The sequence below is a fragment of the Ursus americanus genome, chromosome 16 (genome assembly GCF_024610735.1).
Source record: "Ursus americanus isolate L20-20 chromosome 16, mUrsAme1.1.p, whole genome shotgun sequence".
NCBI classification, from domain to species: domain Eukaryota; kingdom Metazoa; phylum Chordata; class Mammalia; order Carnivora; family Ursidae; genus Ursus; species Ursus americanus.
Window position 1 is genome coordinate 40,810,354 of NC_142142.1, and position 17,040 is coordinate 40,827,393.

The window sequence follows — 17,040 nt, forward strand, 5'->3', positions numbered from 1 at the left end:
CTAAGGGTGGAGTCACTTAGACTAAAGGACACAACAAACAACATAACCTACATGGTAGGTGGGTTCGACTTGGAGCCTAAATTTCATCGATGTGTGTATCAATCTGGCGACAGATCACTGTGGCGAAGCTCCATGAGCTTTGTAGGCAAACAGGGTTAGGTTCAAATCATTGCTTTTCCACTTTCTACCTTAATGACCTTGGGTAAGTGACTCCACCTCTCCAAAACGGAAGTGCTACGTGCATCATAGGGTTGGTACAAGGATCAAAGTGGGTATGTCTATAAAGGTTAACACAGATATTGGCACATTTTAAGAGCTAGAGAAATAGCCTTTTTTCCTTCTGATGACTCTGATTGCTCCTGCTTCCTCCTCATGCTATCCCTCCTCAGACGGAAGGTGAGTGAGTCTCTTGCTCTTAAGCAAGAAGTCGGGAAAGGCAGGCCTTAGCTAGGGCCATTGGGGTTCATGTAAAATAGTGGGTGATACAGTTTCAAACTGAATTGGGGCCTTTCAGGGTTGACTCTGTTTTTGCCCATAGCCTAGCACCACTTCCTGTTTTAAGAAGAAGAAAAAAAGCCTTCCAGAAAACTCATTAAGAGGCTCAAAATTCTTCTTGGACATCAAATAAGTCCTCAAAATATCGTTTTTTTAAGAGTTAAGTGTAAATGAATCAAAACCAGACGAATTCAATTTCCCTTCAATTAAACAGGATTTTTTAAAAGTCCAGGGGAAAGGCGCTTGGGGCCAAATGTGTTTTGGGTTTTAAATGAGACCAAATTTTGGAAAAGAGTGTAAGACCCCATAGCAGAATCAGGCCCTATTCTTAGTTTGCATTAATGCAAAGGGATTAGCACAGCTCCAGTGTCACTTGGTAATAAAAACAACGAGCTCACAGAAAGTCACAAAGCACCTCCTAAGAGCCCCAGGCTTCAGCTGGCCTCAAAGATCACTCTAGAATTTAGCCCCAAGATTGTGGGGAAGAGCCACATGGTCCAGATAGAACTTCTGTGAAAGGCTCAGTCAGCCGTGCCCCCAAATAAGAAATGTTTCTAAAGACTGCCAGCGACCAGAGTTTTATGAGCATGGAAGCTGAAAGGAAAATTTGAAATTATACCCTCACTGTATGCACCAGAAAACATTAAGCATGAGGGATTTTACTTGAATTTTGAAGGACTGAAGTCACTTGCCTAAGACCTCATTGTTCATTTACAGCAGAGCTGGGGCTGGAATTCAGGTCTTTGGATCCTAGGCTGGACAGTTTTTCTCTGTATTTACTACAAGGTGAGACCCTAAAGTCTCTGAGATCAGCACATTTGGGTTAGAATGCTGGTGCCCAGCCCGTTTTTTACAAACCTATTTCTAAAGTCCCTATTTTTTATGTCTGTTTTTTTTAATTTATAAAATTAATATACACTAGTGATTTAAAAAATCAATGACTACCTAAGTTTATAGTGTGAAAAATAAAAGTCTATTTCTCTCTGTCCAGAGGTAACCACTGTTAATAGCCTCTTGTATATTTTTCTAGAAATTGTCAATGCATAACCATCCATATGTGTGTATTTTCAATTTTTTTTTTTTTAACAAAAATGAGACCACAGATTTTGTAACTTGCTTTTTTCCATGTGACAATATACCCCGGGGAACTTTCTAAATCAGTGTGTATAGACAATTGATTTTATCCCACAGAACAGTCCCCTGTTGATGGGTGTTTAGATTCTTTCCAGTTACGATGGTACAATAAACATCATATGCATATATCTTTCATATCTGACTGAACATGTCTGTAAGCGAAATTTTTAGAAATTGGACTTGTTATCGAATTTCTATAAATATTTAACATCTCAATCGATGTTTCCAATCCATGTTTCCAATTGACGTGTCCTCCAGAATGATTGTACCAAGCTAGACTCCCACCCGGCATCAGGCATTACTAAGCTGTTTTAATCTTTGCGATACTGCGCTCATAGGTGATAAATGTGGGAATTCCATGATTTTCATTTCAATATCATTAGGCACATGCTTGAAATTCTTTTCCTATGTCTATTGGCCATTTATATTTCTTTTTCTGGCATTGTCTATCATAACATTTTTACCTACCACTCTGCTAACCAGTCTACATTTTTCTTATTAACTTGTAAGAAATCTAGTATCCTAGGACATTTGCTTTTTGTGTTATGCCTGAGAAACGGTCTTCCTCAGTTTCTCATTTCTCTTTGCACTTCATTTATGGTGTTTTTCTCTGTGTTCAAATATATGTAGAGGACTTACAGCTGAGAAAGCGAGAAGAAGTCCTTTCCTTGGCCGAAGCCCTGGTTTTCTAAAAATGTCCATACAACAGACTAGTATCGCCAAGAGTGAGAGGGCAATGGAAATTATAAGCTGGATGTTATCCTTGGGAAAATGTGCTTACATTTCTTTAGAGTAAAAAGCCACAAATGAAGATTCCGCCCAATGAGTATTGCTGCTTTTGGAATCTCCAATAGTCAGAGCTTAAAATCCAAAAGGAGGGAAAACTCTATTCTCTAGAAGTTTGGAAGAAATACTATAGACATCTTGTTCTTGTTCCTTTAGGTGGAATTCTGTTGAGAACTGTGCCAGGCCATACCGTTCAATTTGGGGTTGAATGAATAAATGAATGAGTATGAATTAAGTAATGAATGCCTAAAGGCAAAATGACTCTTCGGGTATAAGAATTTAGTTTTAACTATATGCATTTACCCAGATGGTAACAGCATTAACTTAAAGACAACTCATAAGCTGAGTAATTTTACAATAATAACTGTTGTCACATTTCTGCTACATGAACAATTGTACAAAATTGTTCATTCTCAGACTCCTTCACACCTAAAATCAATGAATACCCCTATATCCAGACCCAACAAATCTGCTACTGGAATGTTAGATTCCAGGAGACATGTGAAACCCACACGTGTCTAGAAACTCAGGGTTAGAGCTCCCATGGCACCTGTAATGCTGGCCTCCTGTATGTGTGCACTGCGATGTGACATAGGTCTTTCATTACCTTGGACACATACTACTGTCTGCTCTTGTGAAAACATTTCAGTTTTCAAGTCTACATTCTCTAGGAGGTCACTTGAAATATTTATATACTCTGGGATTTTGGTCATGAACTAAATGGCAAGTACCTTGTTTCCCAAAGATGGGAACTGTCTTAAATATGTCGGCATTTTTATAGACATAAGCGACTTGGAAGCTGCCGTTAAGTGGGACTGATCTGCATCTGGAAATGCATTGGAACACTTAATCTCTGATCCTGTTTGGAATGATGGCGCTAGCTGAGTTTCTGGTTTGCTTGAGTGAAATTTCAGCGTGAGGTGAAATTTCAGCATGAGGTGATGGGTACAACCAAACTATAAAAGCTTGCCAGGCCTGTGTGACTTTCTATCGAAATTTGATTTGAGTCTCAGGGAAACAACCTTTCCTTTTGTCTCTTCTCAATTATTATTTGCTGACTCATTCTCAAAAGGAACTAAAGCTGTACCCCAGGATAGACTGTCCAGTTGAAAAGATGGCTTGCGGTGTAATCTCTAGAACACTGAGACAGAGGACACATTTAAATGAATGGAAGGAAAATCACATTTTTTTGAGCTTTGGTGAAATAGAGTTTCTCCTCCTTCCCCTGACTCCATATTTAATAAACAGATATCTCTAAAGACAGCTGAGAGCATGGTCTGGTTGTCTGAGCCTATCACTGGCTGTCTAATCTTGTCGACTATTCACTTCTTGTGGCCTCTGACAAGTGATGGAACCACTCCCTTCTCCATTTCCTAAGGAGTTGGATGCTGACAGGAAGGGTTCCATTCCTAAGAGATTTGTACAGCTGTGTTGGTCATCCCTCTCTTCAAAATTTTGTGATTCCCCCTTTCTATACCAAAATTCTTTGTTACGGTATTGAAGGTCCTCCAGAATCCAATCCCATCCAATCTTTCCACTCTTACCTTTTCCTTCATATGCATCCCCCCACCCACCACCTCACCAAAGTATTCCTATTTCTGAGAAAGCCCCTAAACGATATCTTCTTGTGCAAGTCCTGCCCATCCTTCATAGCCTAGGTCCAGGTCCACCTGTGCCAAGAGGCTGTGTGTATAGAAAAAGCAAGTGTTCCGGGGGCGCCTGGGTAGCGCAGTCGTTAAAGCCTCTGCCTTTGGCTCAGGGCGTGATCCCGGCGTACCGGGATCGAGTCCCACATCGGGCTCCTCCGCCTGCTTCTTCCTCTCCCACTCCCCCTGCTGTGTTCCCTCTCTCTCTGGCTGTCTCTCTGTCACATAAATAAATAAAATCTTAAAAAAAAAAAAAAAAGAAAAAAAAAAAGAAAAAGCAAGTGTTCTGGAATCAGAAACCCTGGGCTCGAAACCCAACTCTGTCATCGATCGGCTGTCACCTTAGATAACTTACCTAACCTCCCTGAACTTTAACGTCTCCCATCCCGAATTATCTCCCACAGGGCTGTTATGAAGATTAATTGCAAAGACTTATGCAAAAGTGCTTTGTAAATGGAAGGGACCATATAAATAACTATTGGTGTTAGGTCTTTCTGTGTCTCTCCAGTTGAAATTGCTCTTTCCTTCCTTGAGGCTAGCGTAACACTTATTGCATTCCACTGTGCACACACCCAGCTTATCCTCCTGCTCTGTCTCCAGAACTGCAGCCCTTTGGCCACTGGCATTATATCTTGACGGCACTTGGTTACCCTGCATTACAGTCATGCAAAAGACCTTACTGATTTGCACGGTTGCTGACTTGTGTTAATATGGTTGGCATCAGCTTATGATGCCAATGAGGCTCAGGTTATAGATCCCCAGAAAGCCGGACAGCTTCACACAGTAAAGGGTTATCCCCTAGACTGTCTAATCCCGCCAAACTTCCATGACATCGGCGCTAAGGGTGACTGTATGGGGATAGAAAAACCCCACCCATTGCCTCTGGGAAACATCTCAAAGGACATAGGCTACTGCTGTTGGGTCTATGACGTCAGTAGAAGAATCAGAGTGACATCACTTAGTAATACCATCCCATTGATGAACTGATACATCAGTGGGATGAGCACTTTAGATATAGATCATTACAGCAACAGAAAGTCTTCTGCAAGGAAAACACACCTGCACAGATCTGAGGTTACTAGAAAAGCTGTTATTCCGGTTGATGATTTTGCGAGATTGTGTGTGTGTGTGTGCGTGTACATAGTGACCAATGTCCTTTAGCCTTCTCAATTTGTCACAAAACAACAAGCCAAAGATAGAAAGACTGTTTTAACTACAGGCCAAAAAAAGAAAGCCATGTTATTCAAAACAAAACAAAACAAAAACATTACTCTAGACCTACATAATGTAGCTAAATGTCTAAAATGAATGAAAATAGTAGATTTTCAATTCTCACCCTAGATAGTTGGTCCCTAATCTGAAAACCTGTCTATCAAGCTTCAGATAGAATAAGACTTCTTTCAGAGAAGACTAGGAAGGCCTGAGTATTGACTAACCATTTGAGGATATTTTTTGAAGTTTGAGGTAGGATAAAGGCCTCAGTCCATTAGAAATCCTGCCTGGTGATTCATCATCATAAAATTTTTCCCTTTTTTTTTTTTTTTTTTTCTGGAGCAACTCAGTACTAGCATTAGACTAATGTTACATTTCTAGAAAATAGACCTGGTTTAAACCAATCACTTTTTAAAACCAAATGCCAGGTAACTGGTTAACCCCAAACAGAAGCAGACATTGAAACCTGAAATCTTATTTAATGCAGTTGTTATTTAAGACCTACTTACTATACAGTCTGAAAGATGGGTCTATAAGTTATGTTGTAACTTATGTTATATTTTGCTTAAGTAGTCAAATATTCAATTATTAAAGGAATTGAAATAGGAATTCAGCCCACCTGTCCCCAGTCTGTAGAGGGGGCCTATTGGCTATTTAAGCAAAAATCCTGTATTTTTTGTGGTCTCCTGGTAACAGAGACATTGTTTGTCTATAGGAAAAGGATTTATTTTGGAAAACAGCTATGTAAAATCCTACCTGAAAATTTGGAATTTTTTTAAAAGTATGGACATAATTCAGGATGGTAGTAATACATTTTTCAGTAAATAACAGATATGTCTTTAGTTCAAAGTGCCAGATTCCTCATGGTTTTTCTTTTAAAGGCTTCTAGGTCTTTCTCTGTCTGCTTCTCTCTCACACATACATTATTTCCAGGATTCTATAATTCATGGTATTGTAATGAAAGCAAATGAAATGTTCACGAAGTGGTGGAAAGAACACTAGCCTGAGGGTTAGGATCCCTAACTTCTCCTCTCGACTCTGTCAGTAGTTAGCTGTGTGATCTTAAGTAGTTCATTAAATAACTCTGGGCCTCAGTTTCCCCACCCATAGAATGTGCATATGGAGCTCAATAATCTCGAAAGTTCTCCAGTTGCAAACCTACAGACTGGACTTTGAATGGCAGGAGAAGTGGAAGGAAGATTTTTGTGGAATTTATTTGCCAACAAAACAGGATTCACCATTTGGTAATTACCTGAGGAAAACACTTGAATGTGGTCATGGGGACAGAGAAACTGACAAATGCTGTCTTGCCTGGAGTTCTCGTGCACCCAGGCAATAGGAAGGTTAAAAGGGGGTGTATGGAGGGGGGTTGGCAATTCACTCTTCAAAGTCAGGGCAGCATCCTTTTTTGTGGACAGATGTATAGTCTTTGCTCCCAGTGTTCCTCACTCTGCTGGTTTCTACTCAGATACCATCCCGAACGTTCCTGACTGGATAGCACTGTCCTGCCAGCCATAACCTACGCTCCTGCCCACCCCCTTCATCCGCCACACACACTCTCTGCTGACTTACAGAACCCAGCAGGGACCTCAACCTACCTTTCCCATTGTGTTCTCCCATCATTTAGGGGATTGTATAGTGCTGCCATTTCCCAAGGCAAAGGGCAAAACCTGACAGGACCTGCTCCGTTGTGACTTTATTTGAAGCAGCCTCCCTGGCCATCCTGGCTGATACAGCCACATCACCGTCCAGCCCCTAACCTGCCTCATTGCTCTCCAGGAGGTGTATCCGTCCCGGACACAGACTTATTTACTTAGGTGTCTGACACCTCTACAAGCGTATACATTCTAGCAGGGTTTTGATAACCTATTTTATTCTCAACACAGAAAACAGAGCCTTGGAACATCATAGACACGTGATTAACATTGGTTGAATTAATAAAATACATATTATGGGACATCCAGATCTGTGACCTAAGGCTCTGACCAAGGGATCCCCACAAGCTCCTATCCCCAAGGAGAAATTCAACAAATGTGCATTCGACTAAGGTATCAGACTTTATTTAGTCCTCACTGTGATTTCTGGCAGGGGGATACTTTGGGCCCATTTTACAGATGAGAAAACTGACATTCAAGGAGCTGAAGCACCTTGCTGTAGGGCACAGGGCAACTGAGGAGCAGCTGAGAATGAACTCAGGTTTTCTGACTTTGAGTCCTCTGTGCATTTCCCTGTTTCACTCACCACGTCTGCATCTTCTCTGATAGTCTCCCCATCTTTAATGGTACCGTGTGCATTGAATCAAGCTTTCATAGAAGGAATAATTAGATTCAATGGAAGACTGCCTAGGACTAAGAGATGCAGGTTTTGAAACCAGGTCATCTCTTGAGTAGCAACCAGTATCACGTGATCTTCAACACTGATAATATCACTGTGGGGAGCAGGGGTGGGGTAGGTGTTGTTTAATATCGCAGGTTAACTTGTCTGTTAACTCTTCTTTAAGAGTGGAATGGCTCCTGAAAATTTTGCTATCCCCAACATGATGCTCAGAGTCTTCCCAGGAGACATTCTTAGAAAGGAGGAGAGAACACGACACAGAAGGACTTATAACAAGGGCAGCAAGATTAAGATTTTGAAATCACATGGAGTTGTGCAAATTATGCACAAAATAAAAAGCTTCTGCAAAGCAATCCAGACTTCCCAGGCATCCTGGACCAAATACCTCCTTAGTGTGGAGACCCATAGGTATTTTGAAAGAGAGACATGCCTTATGTTTGAGGAAGAAACATGCAGGTGCATAAAAATCACATTCCAGAATTACTCAAAGATGATTTGTCAAGGTCACTCAAACTGGGAACACACATTCTACATTTCTGTCTCCAGACCTCAATCTGTATAGAACTGGATTTTGTGGACATGCACGTCCAGGTCCTTATAAGAGCATATAAGCATGATATTTTAGGAACAGAGGATTGGAAAGATATGCTGTAGAGGTAATGTAGTCTCACCGTTTCATTTGTACAAAGATTTTGAAGTTCAAACAGGTTCAGTGGACTGTGCATTCCCATGTGGAGACTAGAAACCCACTGGCCTCACCTTGTCCACTGTCCCCTCCAAACACAGTATTTGAACCCTTGCGGGAATAGGGTCCAGGAACCTCAAGATCCAAAGGTCACACAGGAACAGGAAACTGTGGCTTTCACACAATTTAAGTACCGAAGCATACACTAACAACTCGATCCTTCGCATTTGGGGGACTGAAGTCCCTCCTCAGGATTTGAAAAGCCACTGCTCTGTGGGTGGGTCTGCAGGACCAGGTCACCTGCATGAGAGACAAGGGCACTCCCAAAGAGGGTTTGGAGGGACTCACAGGCTCCCACCACCCACATGGAAAAGAAGACCTTCACTTCCATCCTTAGCATGAAGGACCAGGGGCCTCGTCTAAGCCTGCTCTCACTGCCTGCCATGCCAATCCTTGTGTGTGTCTCTAAAGAGGTTAGCACATCCTGGGTACACAGACCACAGCTTCCTCCATTTGCACAGGGCCTTAGAGGAGATATTGCTTCACTTCTCCTTAGGGTGTCCACATCAAGACCCTGGAGCCATCTTACCACCCTTCCGGATCAGAGGGAGTGCTTCTGGGTAAGGGCTAAGTGTTCCAACGAGGGGGACTTTTCTAGAGTGGAGCATCCTTTCACCAAACCAGGGATACACAGACACTTGCAGGCACACACCAGCATGAAGAGAAACAGGCATAAATGACCCATGGCCACCTCCAGCCCGGCCATAGAAACACTCGTCACCCCCACGCACTTTAAACTGGAGGAACCCGGACTCACACAGGCTCCCCTTAACTCAGTACAATCAGTTATCTCATCTCCAGATTTTGAAGTTCCTTCTGTTGGTGCCTTTTACCTAAGTCAGCATGTTTCAAACATTCAGAAAAAAAAAAAAAACCTTAGAAAATAAAAACCACTACTCCACCCAAATGATAAAAATCTCTTAAATTCTCCAAGCACAACATCGTCGTCTCCTCTTAACTCAGCCCTCAGCAAGAGTTGATTCCTTTGGGTTCTGGGGAATGGCGGGCTCTGCCAGTCCCCACCTCACCAGCCTAATAGTTTTTCCAGACTGACTCCTGCTTGGTGTTGCGGGACAGCCTGGAAGCCAACTCCGGGTCCCATTCATTCCTCTCGGTCCTTTAAGGTCAGTCACTTTAGGGGGTGTCCCTCCTCTAGGCTCCCGGCCCCACTTCCCGCTTCCAGAAGAAGTAGGCAATCAACACTCCTGAAGTCTGACACGAAACCCAGACCCTCATCCATCCTTCTGGGCTGCATTTTGCAACTTAGAGCCAGGCGTGAGGTGTGGGGTAAGGGGGGGGTGGATGGACTTGGCAGGGCGGTCGCCGGGGCCGTCGGCTCCGAGCCCGCCACCGCAGGAAAAGCGGCTCTGCAGGGCGCGGGACCCTCTTTGGGAAGACCTTGCCCTGGAGCCAGCGCTAGCCGGGGCGCGGAGAGCCGGGGCCGGGGCGCGGGGGAGCGGCGCCGACCGAGGCTGCAGAGAGATCCCCCGCCCGCGGAGCGCAGAGGCCGGCCCGTCAGTCCCGGGGAGCCGGCAGCTCTCGAGCGCCGAGAGCTCAGCAGCACAAGTACCAAGAGGAAGGGAAACCAGCCCGCGCTGACATGTAAACAGGGACTTCCATCTGGAGGAGCCCGCTCGGACAGCCCCCCAAGCGCACTCACTTGTACCCCGATCCGCCTGCAACCCATCCACTTGCCCTCCCCAGGGCCCTCCCGGCGGGGGACCCGAGCTGGTGGCGGCTGCAGCTCCCGCCCCCGTCGCCTTCGGCCTCCGGTAAGAAAAAGCCGGCCGCCAGGCGAGTGCCCAGCGCCGGGGTCAAGGCGCCCAACTTGCCCGGTGGGAGTGGTGGACCCGGAGGTCTCTGGCCCCGGGCTTGGATCCGCGCCCGAGGTCCCTAGGTTTCGCGCGGACCCCCGCCCGCAGCCCGGCCCGCAGCGCGTAGGTAGGGGCCGGGCGCAGCTTTGGGACAAGGGGTGCGGGGGAGATCGCTGTCTGTGGTGAGCCCGGAGGGTCGCCCCCGCGAGTGAGACTCGCCACCCGAGCGCGGGAGGAGACCGCGCGAAGCCGGGGCACGGAAGGAAGGGAGAGTGGCCACGTCTTCCGGGACCCCGGCGCCCCGCGCCAAGCCTGCCCGCTGCCTCACCGCCCCGACCGGCCCCGCCGCTCCCGCGCCCACTGCCCCATCGCTTACCTTAATAGTCCCGTCCATTTGGCCAAGTCTGCAGCCGAGCCCCCCAATATTCCACACATTGACCCGGTTACAGCCTGACCTCGCAGCCCCTTCGGATTAGCCCGGCGCGGCCTCCCTGGCGCCCTGGGCCCTCCCTGCGTGCCCCCCACGAGCGCCCTGCCCTCGCTCCCCTGTGCACGTTTGTTGTTGTAGCGGAGCGAAAAAGAGACAGTTAACCGGATGAAACTTTTTTTCAGCTAATTTTGGGAAGTGACTTCACTTTGCGAATCGGGGAGGAAGTCCTATCTCTCTCTCTCTCTCTCTCTCTCTCTCTCTCTCTCTCTCTCTCTCTCTCTCGCTGTCTCGCGCTCTCCTCTCCTCTCCCCTCTGCTCTCCCTCGTCTTCCCTCCCCCCACACCCCCTCTTCCTCCCCTCTGCTGGTCCTGCTTTTCGCATCACACACACTATATAAATATACTCGGAGATGCCCAGATACATTCATGCGCAGCGCACACAGGATACTTGCTCCTGGGAGATAAGAGCGAGCTGGGAACAATGCCGGGATCCACGCCCGGCGCCCGCGCCCTAATCCCCGCAAGCTGCACCCCCACCCCCAACACCTTCCCCAAAAGTCCAAAACCAAACGTCTTTGGCCTCCTTCCTTTTCCCGGGGCCGTTGGCCGAAGGTGGCCCTCCTGACTCATTCACTTTCCGTTTCTTCCCACAGATACATTCATTAATGCTTTTTCCAGCCGGAGTCAAACTTATTGGGGGTTGGGGGGGGAGTTAACTCGGGCTGGGGATAACCTGGAGCCTACTGCCGGGGAAGATCCGGACGCAGACCGAAGCAAACCAACCATTAAAAAATGCATCCAATGGGAATTTTTCCACTCGGGCCCTCGGCTGCCAAGTCGCCGCAGGCTCTGAGCGGTTCACCGGTGGACGCGGACTCGGGGCGCTTTCGGAAGGACCCCACCGTCGGGGGCGCGGACTAGGCTCCCAGCGCATTGTTAGCAGAAGGGCGCCCTCACGGGCAGCGCTCCTCTGCCCTTTGCTCTTGGAGAGCTCCCGGCGCCCGCCCAGGGCCGGGACCGGAGGCACCCTGGGCCACCTACCCGCGCCTCCTAGGGTCAAACCCTTCGCACTTTACCTGGACCGGATGGCCCAAGTGCCGGCGCTCGGTCAGAGCCGCCTATGCAATGCTACTCCGAGCACTGAGAAAGCCACAGCACCGCAGGACATTCCCTCCACGCTGGTCAGCAGGTCTCCAGAGCGCAGCACGCAAGATCGCCGCACAGACTCAGACTTCCCCCCGGGTGAGCCCCCGGGGTCAGTGCTCGGGACCATCATCCCCAACCAGCCCTGAGGCCAGCCGGCCCTCGGCGCGCAGTGTCGGTCTCCGCCACCCGGAGACCTCCCCCGTCCCCCTGCGGTGCCGCCGAACGCTCCGGTTGCGGCAGACTCAGGAGTCCAGGCGCAGCGAGGGGACCCCCACCCCACCCCCGGGCGCTCTCGGCCTGACTCCCTTCTCCCCAACCTCCGAAACAGGTTACCTTGTCCACGCTCTCCAGACCACGCTTTGGACTTTTTCACTTTTATTTAAGAGTCCACCCGGGGAAGGAGGAAAAAAAAATCCAGAGGAGATCCGAGTCAATTGGAAAGAAAAAAAAGTTCAAAAGGGTGTCCACAGCAGCGAAAAAGGTGACTTATTAATTCTTTATTTCTTCTGGAGCAATTGAGCCAGAAAGCTAGCTCGCCTCCCTCCCCCCCACCCCCCTCTCGAAATTAGTCTCATCAATTCAGCTCCAATTTTGGGTTCGAATACAGACGCGGGTCTGAACGTGACCAGACCTGGAGTGGCGGGTGCAGCCTGCCAGCAATTGAGACTCGGTGTGCTTATGGGGGAATGAGGTGGGGGTGGGGTGGGGGGTGGGATGGGGGCCGGGCCGATCCCCCCCCCCACCTCCTGTCTGCTTCTCAATCCAGGGGTCTGCTCCGGGGCTCCCCTGGGACCGCCACATCTGGTTACCGCTAGCGGGGTCAGTCCCCCCCCCCCCTTTGCCTGGGGCCACCAGTTCTGGAGTTCAATTAAAAGAAATCAGGCTTAACCCTTTCCTCCCCTCGGCCGGCCGCCTGCCCTCTCACTCTTCCCTTCAGCTTTTCCACATGCTTTCCAGAGAGGAAAGAGGTTAAAGGGAAAGGAAGAATGAATTACATCCTTTCAAACCCCAAATTGTTTCCTTTTCAGCCCAGACTCTGCCGACCTTCAAACGACAACAGGGCTTTCAGGAGGGTGCGGGGAGACCGCTTTCCCACCCAGACCTGGCCAGAAACCCGGCACCCCCAGCCACATTGCCCCTCTTTCAGGCAGAAGGGATTCCAACTCCACCACCGGGAGGCCCCCTTCCTGGTCCTGGGCAAACACTGAGGTTGTTAATGGCCACCCCACACCAGCCAGCCGCTCCCCCTTCCTTACACACTCCTCCTAGTGCTGGAGAAGTCACCTCTACTGCAAAAATGTTGGCTAGGTTTCTCTTTCCAACTCCCATGAGGCCTGGCCAAAAACATATTCTCATCTTCACTGCACTGATCAGGGCAGTCACCCCCACACCCCTAGCACCCCCAACTCCTTTTAGCAGGAGCTGCCTCTCCCATTGGGAGCTGCTCAGTGTGAAACTACATTTAAATGAGGACTTGCCCTCTTGTTTTAGCTGTCGAACTCAATAGCACTTTCTGTTTCTCCCGGAAAGCCAAAGCTATGGCAATTTCATAATTTTGAAGATTGGGGGGGGGGAGAGGCTGACATTGGCATAACTGTCACCCCTTTGTGACTCACTGACTGGCCTTTTGCCATGCCATGCCTTTTGCTATTTACCAGCCCCTCCGTGAGGAGCTCCTGTCCGTTTTCGAGGTCCTCCACCCAGAAAGAAGAACCCCCCAACTGGGAACAACAGCTCTCGGAGGGATTTGAGGCTCCCTCCACCCCATATTGACATGCTGGTGGGCAAGTTTGCCCCACTTATGTAACTCTGGGTTTGAGGCTCAACTCCTGCTGCTGCTTCTATTTTAAATCCCGAAGGGGGAAAAAGCCCTAACCAAACACAACAGTAAACAAGTCTGCCCTGTTTCATGTGGTTACCACCAGACATCTGGAAAGATGGTTTGATCCTGGCAGCTCACATTGTTTTCACGAGCAGCCAAAGAGAATATTTTGAATGTTTGCATTGAGACAAATTGATAGAGAGCCTGTGGTAAGGCCCGCTACAAATGAAAACTGTCTTTGAGCTGGGGAGGTGAAACCCCTCCCCTTCTTCCCTCTTTCCCTCCCCTTTCTCTCTCCCCTCTCTGCCCTCTCCTTTCTCCTAGCTTAGCTAGGGACTGGTTACCCCAGCCCACACACTTGCACACACCCTCTTTCCTGGCTCACCAGAGACTGTCCTGCCTGCCTTTCCCAGACTGGGCAGGGCTGGTGCCCAGGAGACGGTGCCTGCCACCATCAGCGCCCATTCCACCAGCCCCGACCGGCTTTCAAGTCGGGGAGCTCTGGCAGCCAAGGAAGCCCGGCCAGCATTTAAAACAAAAGCTACCAATTGGGGGACCCACAAAACAACTCATGACACATTTCTAAGCCTAGGGTCAGTACAGAAAACATGCACACAGCGGGCGAATATTTAGGAAACATGTGGATTTCGAGCATTTTCGCTGAAACTTTGTTCGGGTGACTTGCCTCGCACCGTCCGCACTTGACAGTATTTTCAAAGATGCGGAAGTCGTGCTTCCCCCCGGGAGAGGAGCGGCTGGGTGAAACGTGTCTTGGCTCGCTCAATGTCAGCCCTTTTGACCCGGTCAAGACTTTCCAGACGCGACTTCCTGGGCTTCTTTGGTCCCAGCCCAGGTTGGGGGTGGGAGGACGCGACAATCGGAGCCGGGTCCCCGCGGTGCCTCCGGACCCGGGGACTGCTCCGTCACTTGAAACCCCGAAAGATGCCAGGCTTGGCAGAGCGTCTGGGGCGGATCCTTCTCCCTGCGTCCTCCCTCCTCCCCCGCCCCTCGGGTCCAGCTCGGCCTCGGCTGGTATTCGAGCTGGCAAGGGCGGGGGATGTGGGGGGGGAGAGGCGGGGGCGAGGGGGAGGGACGGGCGAGCGAGCGCCAAAACTCCAGACTGCACAACTGCAGCTTCAAGTGTCTGGCCCCTCGCTCGAGGCCATAATTAATTTGAGATTTATTTTTATTGGAGAACTCGAGTCTCGTCTGACCTTAGCCAAACAAGGCAGCTCGAGCCGCCCCTGGATGCGCTTGAATGCCGGGGAATATTTCTGCAGGAAGGCTCTGCAGGCGCGCCTGCTTTGAATTTGTTTCTCAGACTTCATCTACTCACAGATTGAAGGAAGATTTAGAGCCTCTGCTCGCCCTGCCCGCTCCCCACGCTCGTTCTTGCCTTAGCGCCAAGCGGGTTCAAAACGCTACGTGGGAGGCCGCGGCGGCGGGAGGGCCAGGGGCCGGCTGGCCCGGCTGGGGGAGGGTCTCTGCGCCCCGAGCCCGAGGCGCTCCGGGCCGGGTCCCCAGACCACGCGGCGTCGACGAGGAAATCCCGAGGGAGTCCGAGGCCGACCAGAGAGCTCAGGCTGACAAGAGGTGGAGACCAGCCAGGTGCTGGGGCTCTCACCCAGCCCCGGCGCCTAGACTGGGGCCTTGGGGGGGGGGGGGCATGGGAGCTTGTCAGTCTCTCCAATCTCCGTCCGCCCTGCTTCCCAGCCTCCGCAAACAGCATTTATTCTAAGTACAGACCTGTGTCCTTGAAACGCCGCTGCGGGACCTGCCGGCCAGATGCTGCCCCTGGGCCGTGTCGCAGTGAACTTTCTGGGGCCATAAGCCTCCTTTGGTCTGGTTTTGGGGAGGGGGGCTGTCGCCTCCAGAATGTAGCATGGGCTGAACCAGCGGGCTAGGTGGCGAAGGAGGGAGAGCAAGGAGTCTGGAAAACTCGCAAAGAGGGCAAGTGGAGGACCCAGCCAGTCTGCGTGGGGCGGGCGAGGAGCCTTCCGGGTTGTGCTCCCAGAGCTGAGACTGACAAGTGATCTGCACAGTGCGGGGGCAGGATGACTCCCGGTATCTGCACGTGGAACATCCTAGGGTTTGAATTCGGGCTCTGTGGACTTCAACACGTTCCTTAACCTCTCTGTGCCTCAGTGTCTTCATCTCTACGTTGGTGTTGTAATAGGACCTAATCCTCAAAGGGCTGGCTGTCCTAAACCTGAAATGAGTGTCTAGGATTTGCTTGACAGCACAATTCTGCCCTTATTATTTGTAGCTGGGCCCCACCCTTCACAAGCTGTGTTACCTTAACCTCTCAAGACCTCAGTTTCTCATCTGCAAAATGGATTACCCCCTAGGGTTGTTATTAATATTAAATGAGTTAGTACAAATACAATGCTTAGAACAGGGCCTGGCAAAGGTAAGGGCTACCTTAATGTTACCACCATCATTCACGTACTGCGTTGTCATTGTCTTCAAGAGTCACCCCTGTTCCCCTCCCTCCCTCCCTTTCTCTTGCACTTTCCAGCCTCATAGCCGGCGCAGCGCTCTCCTGCGGAAACTCCCCGAGCACTCTGAGGGTTCTCAGAACCCGGATCGCTGCCGGGTGGAGTGGGCACCCTTGGCTGCTGAGGCCGGCTGGGCTCCAGGCTCCGGGCCTGGGCGCCTGGGCCCGCGCGGTGTTTGTCAACAACCTCGGAGGTTCCTGACGCAGAATGGCAAGGGGCTTGGCAGCCGGGGACTGTTTGTGCCCCTCTGGCAAATGGTCGATGTAGGGAGTCGGAGAAACAGACCCAAGATTGTCCCTGCTACGCAGACCTTTCGCCGCCATCAATGCACCCCTTTGTGCAACAATACAAACTTTGTGGCTGCTGAAAAATCCATTTTTCCCCCTTGAAAAGAGCTCCTGCGGCGAGCCGCTCCTTTGGCTGCCCAGGGCTCCTAGACTGCCGCCTCTCTCCCTGCTTCCCACTCCGGACCAATCTGTTCTCCTGGGCCGTTTGCTTTTTCTCTGACTCTCAGCCTGGGTCAGTCTCCTGGGCTCCCACTTGCCTATCTGGGGTTCCTCATCCCGGTTTTGGGTCCCCGGGTGTGTGCAGACCGGGGGTGGGCTGTGGATGGGAGAGAGACTGCAACTCCCCACCCCGGGGCCACTTGCAGTCTTTGGGGCCAGGCTGGAGACAAGAGCTCCCTTAGCTTCCAGGGCTGGGAGTGGCGGGGCGGGAGGGGTCACAGGCTGCCGAACCTCTCCGGAAAACTGGACGCCAGCAGGCTTTAGTCTCCCTGTGTGCGCCTCGCCACCTCCTGGGAGCCCTCCGTCCAGCCAACCATTTATTGATTGTTGATACATCGATTCACTTATTTTTCATTCATTCATTATAGAGTAAACACCTCTTACCCGCTCCAAGGCTCCAGGACCTGACCTCCCCAAAGTGACTATAAAACTCTTCTAGACCTCTGAAGAGGGTGGGGATGGGGCGGATGCTA

General features: G+C 49.9%; 1 protein-coding gene and 1 long non-coding RNA gene across 8 annotated transcripts in view; one reads left to right on the forward strand and one right to left on the reverse strand.

Annotated features, from left to right (window-relative positions):
• The window catches only part of FLI1 (Fli-1 proto-oncogene, ETS transcription factor), a 122,318-nt gene that overhangs the window by 102,696 nt on the left and 2,582 nt on the right, over window positions 1-17,040 (reverse strand). Inside the window, exon 1 of one of the 7 annotated variants that reach the window (XM_045783768.2) lies at window positions 12,075-12,192. The exons of 5 other annotated variants lie outside the window; for them this stretch is intronic. Coding sequence is in view for 1 of the 2 variants with exons in the window: in XM_045783766.2 (XP_045639722.1) it covers window positions 10,543-10,560 (18 nt within the window). In the remaining variant the exon portion in view is untranslated. Of the gene's footprint in view, window positions 1-10,542; window positions 10,813-12,074; window positions 12,193-17,040 lie in introns of those variants that run through there. One more of the 7 variants, XM_045783766.2, reaches the window with a different exon arrangement.
• LOC123783195 (uncharacterized) overlaps window positions 9,521-17,040 on the forward strand; it is a 52,143-nt gene continuing 44,623 nt past the window's right edge. Inside the window, exons 1-2 of the long non-coding RNA XR_006777155.2 lie at window positions 9,521-10,124; window positions 11,249-12,222. This is a non-coding gene — a long non-coding RNA (uncharacterized LOC123783195). The remainder of the gene's footprint in view (window positions 10,125-11,248; window positions 12,223-17,040) is intronic.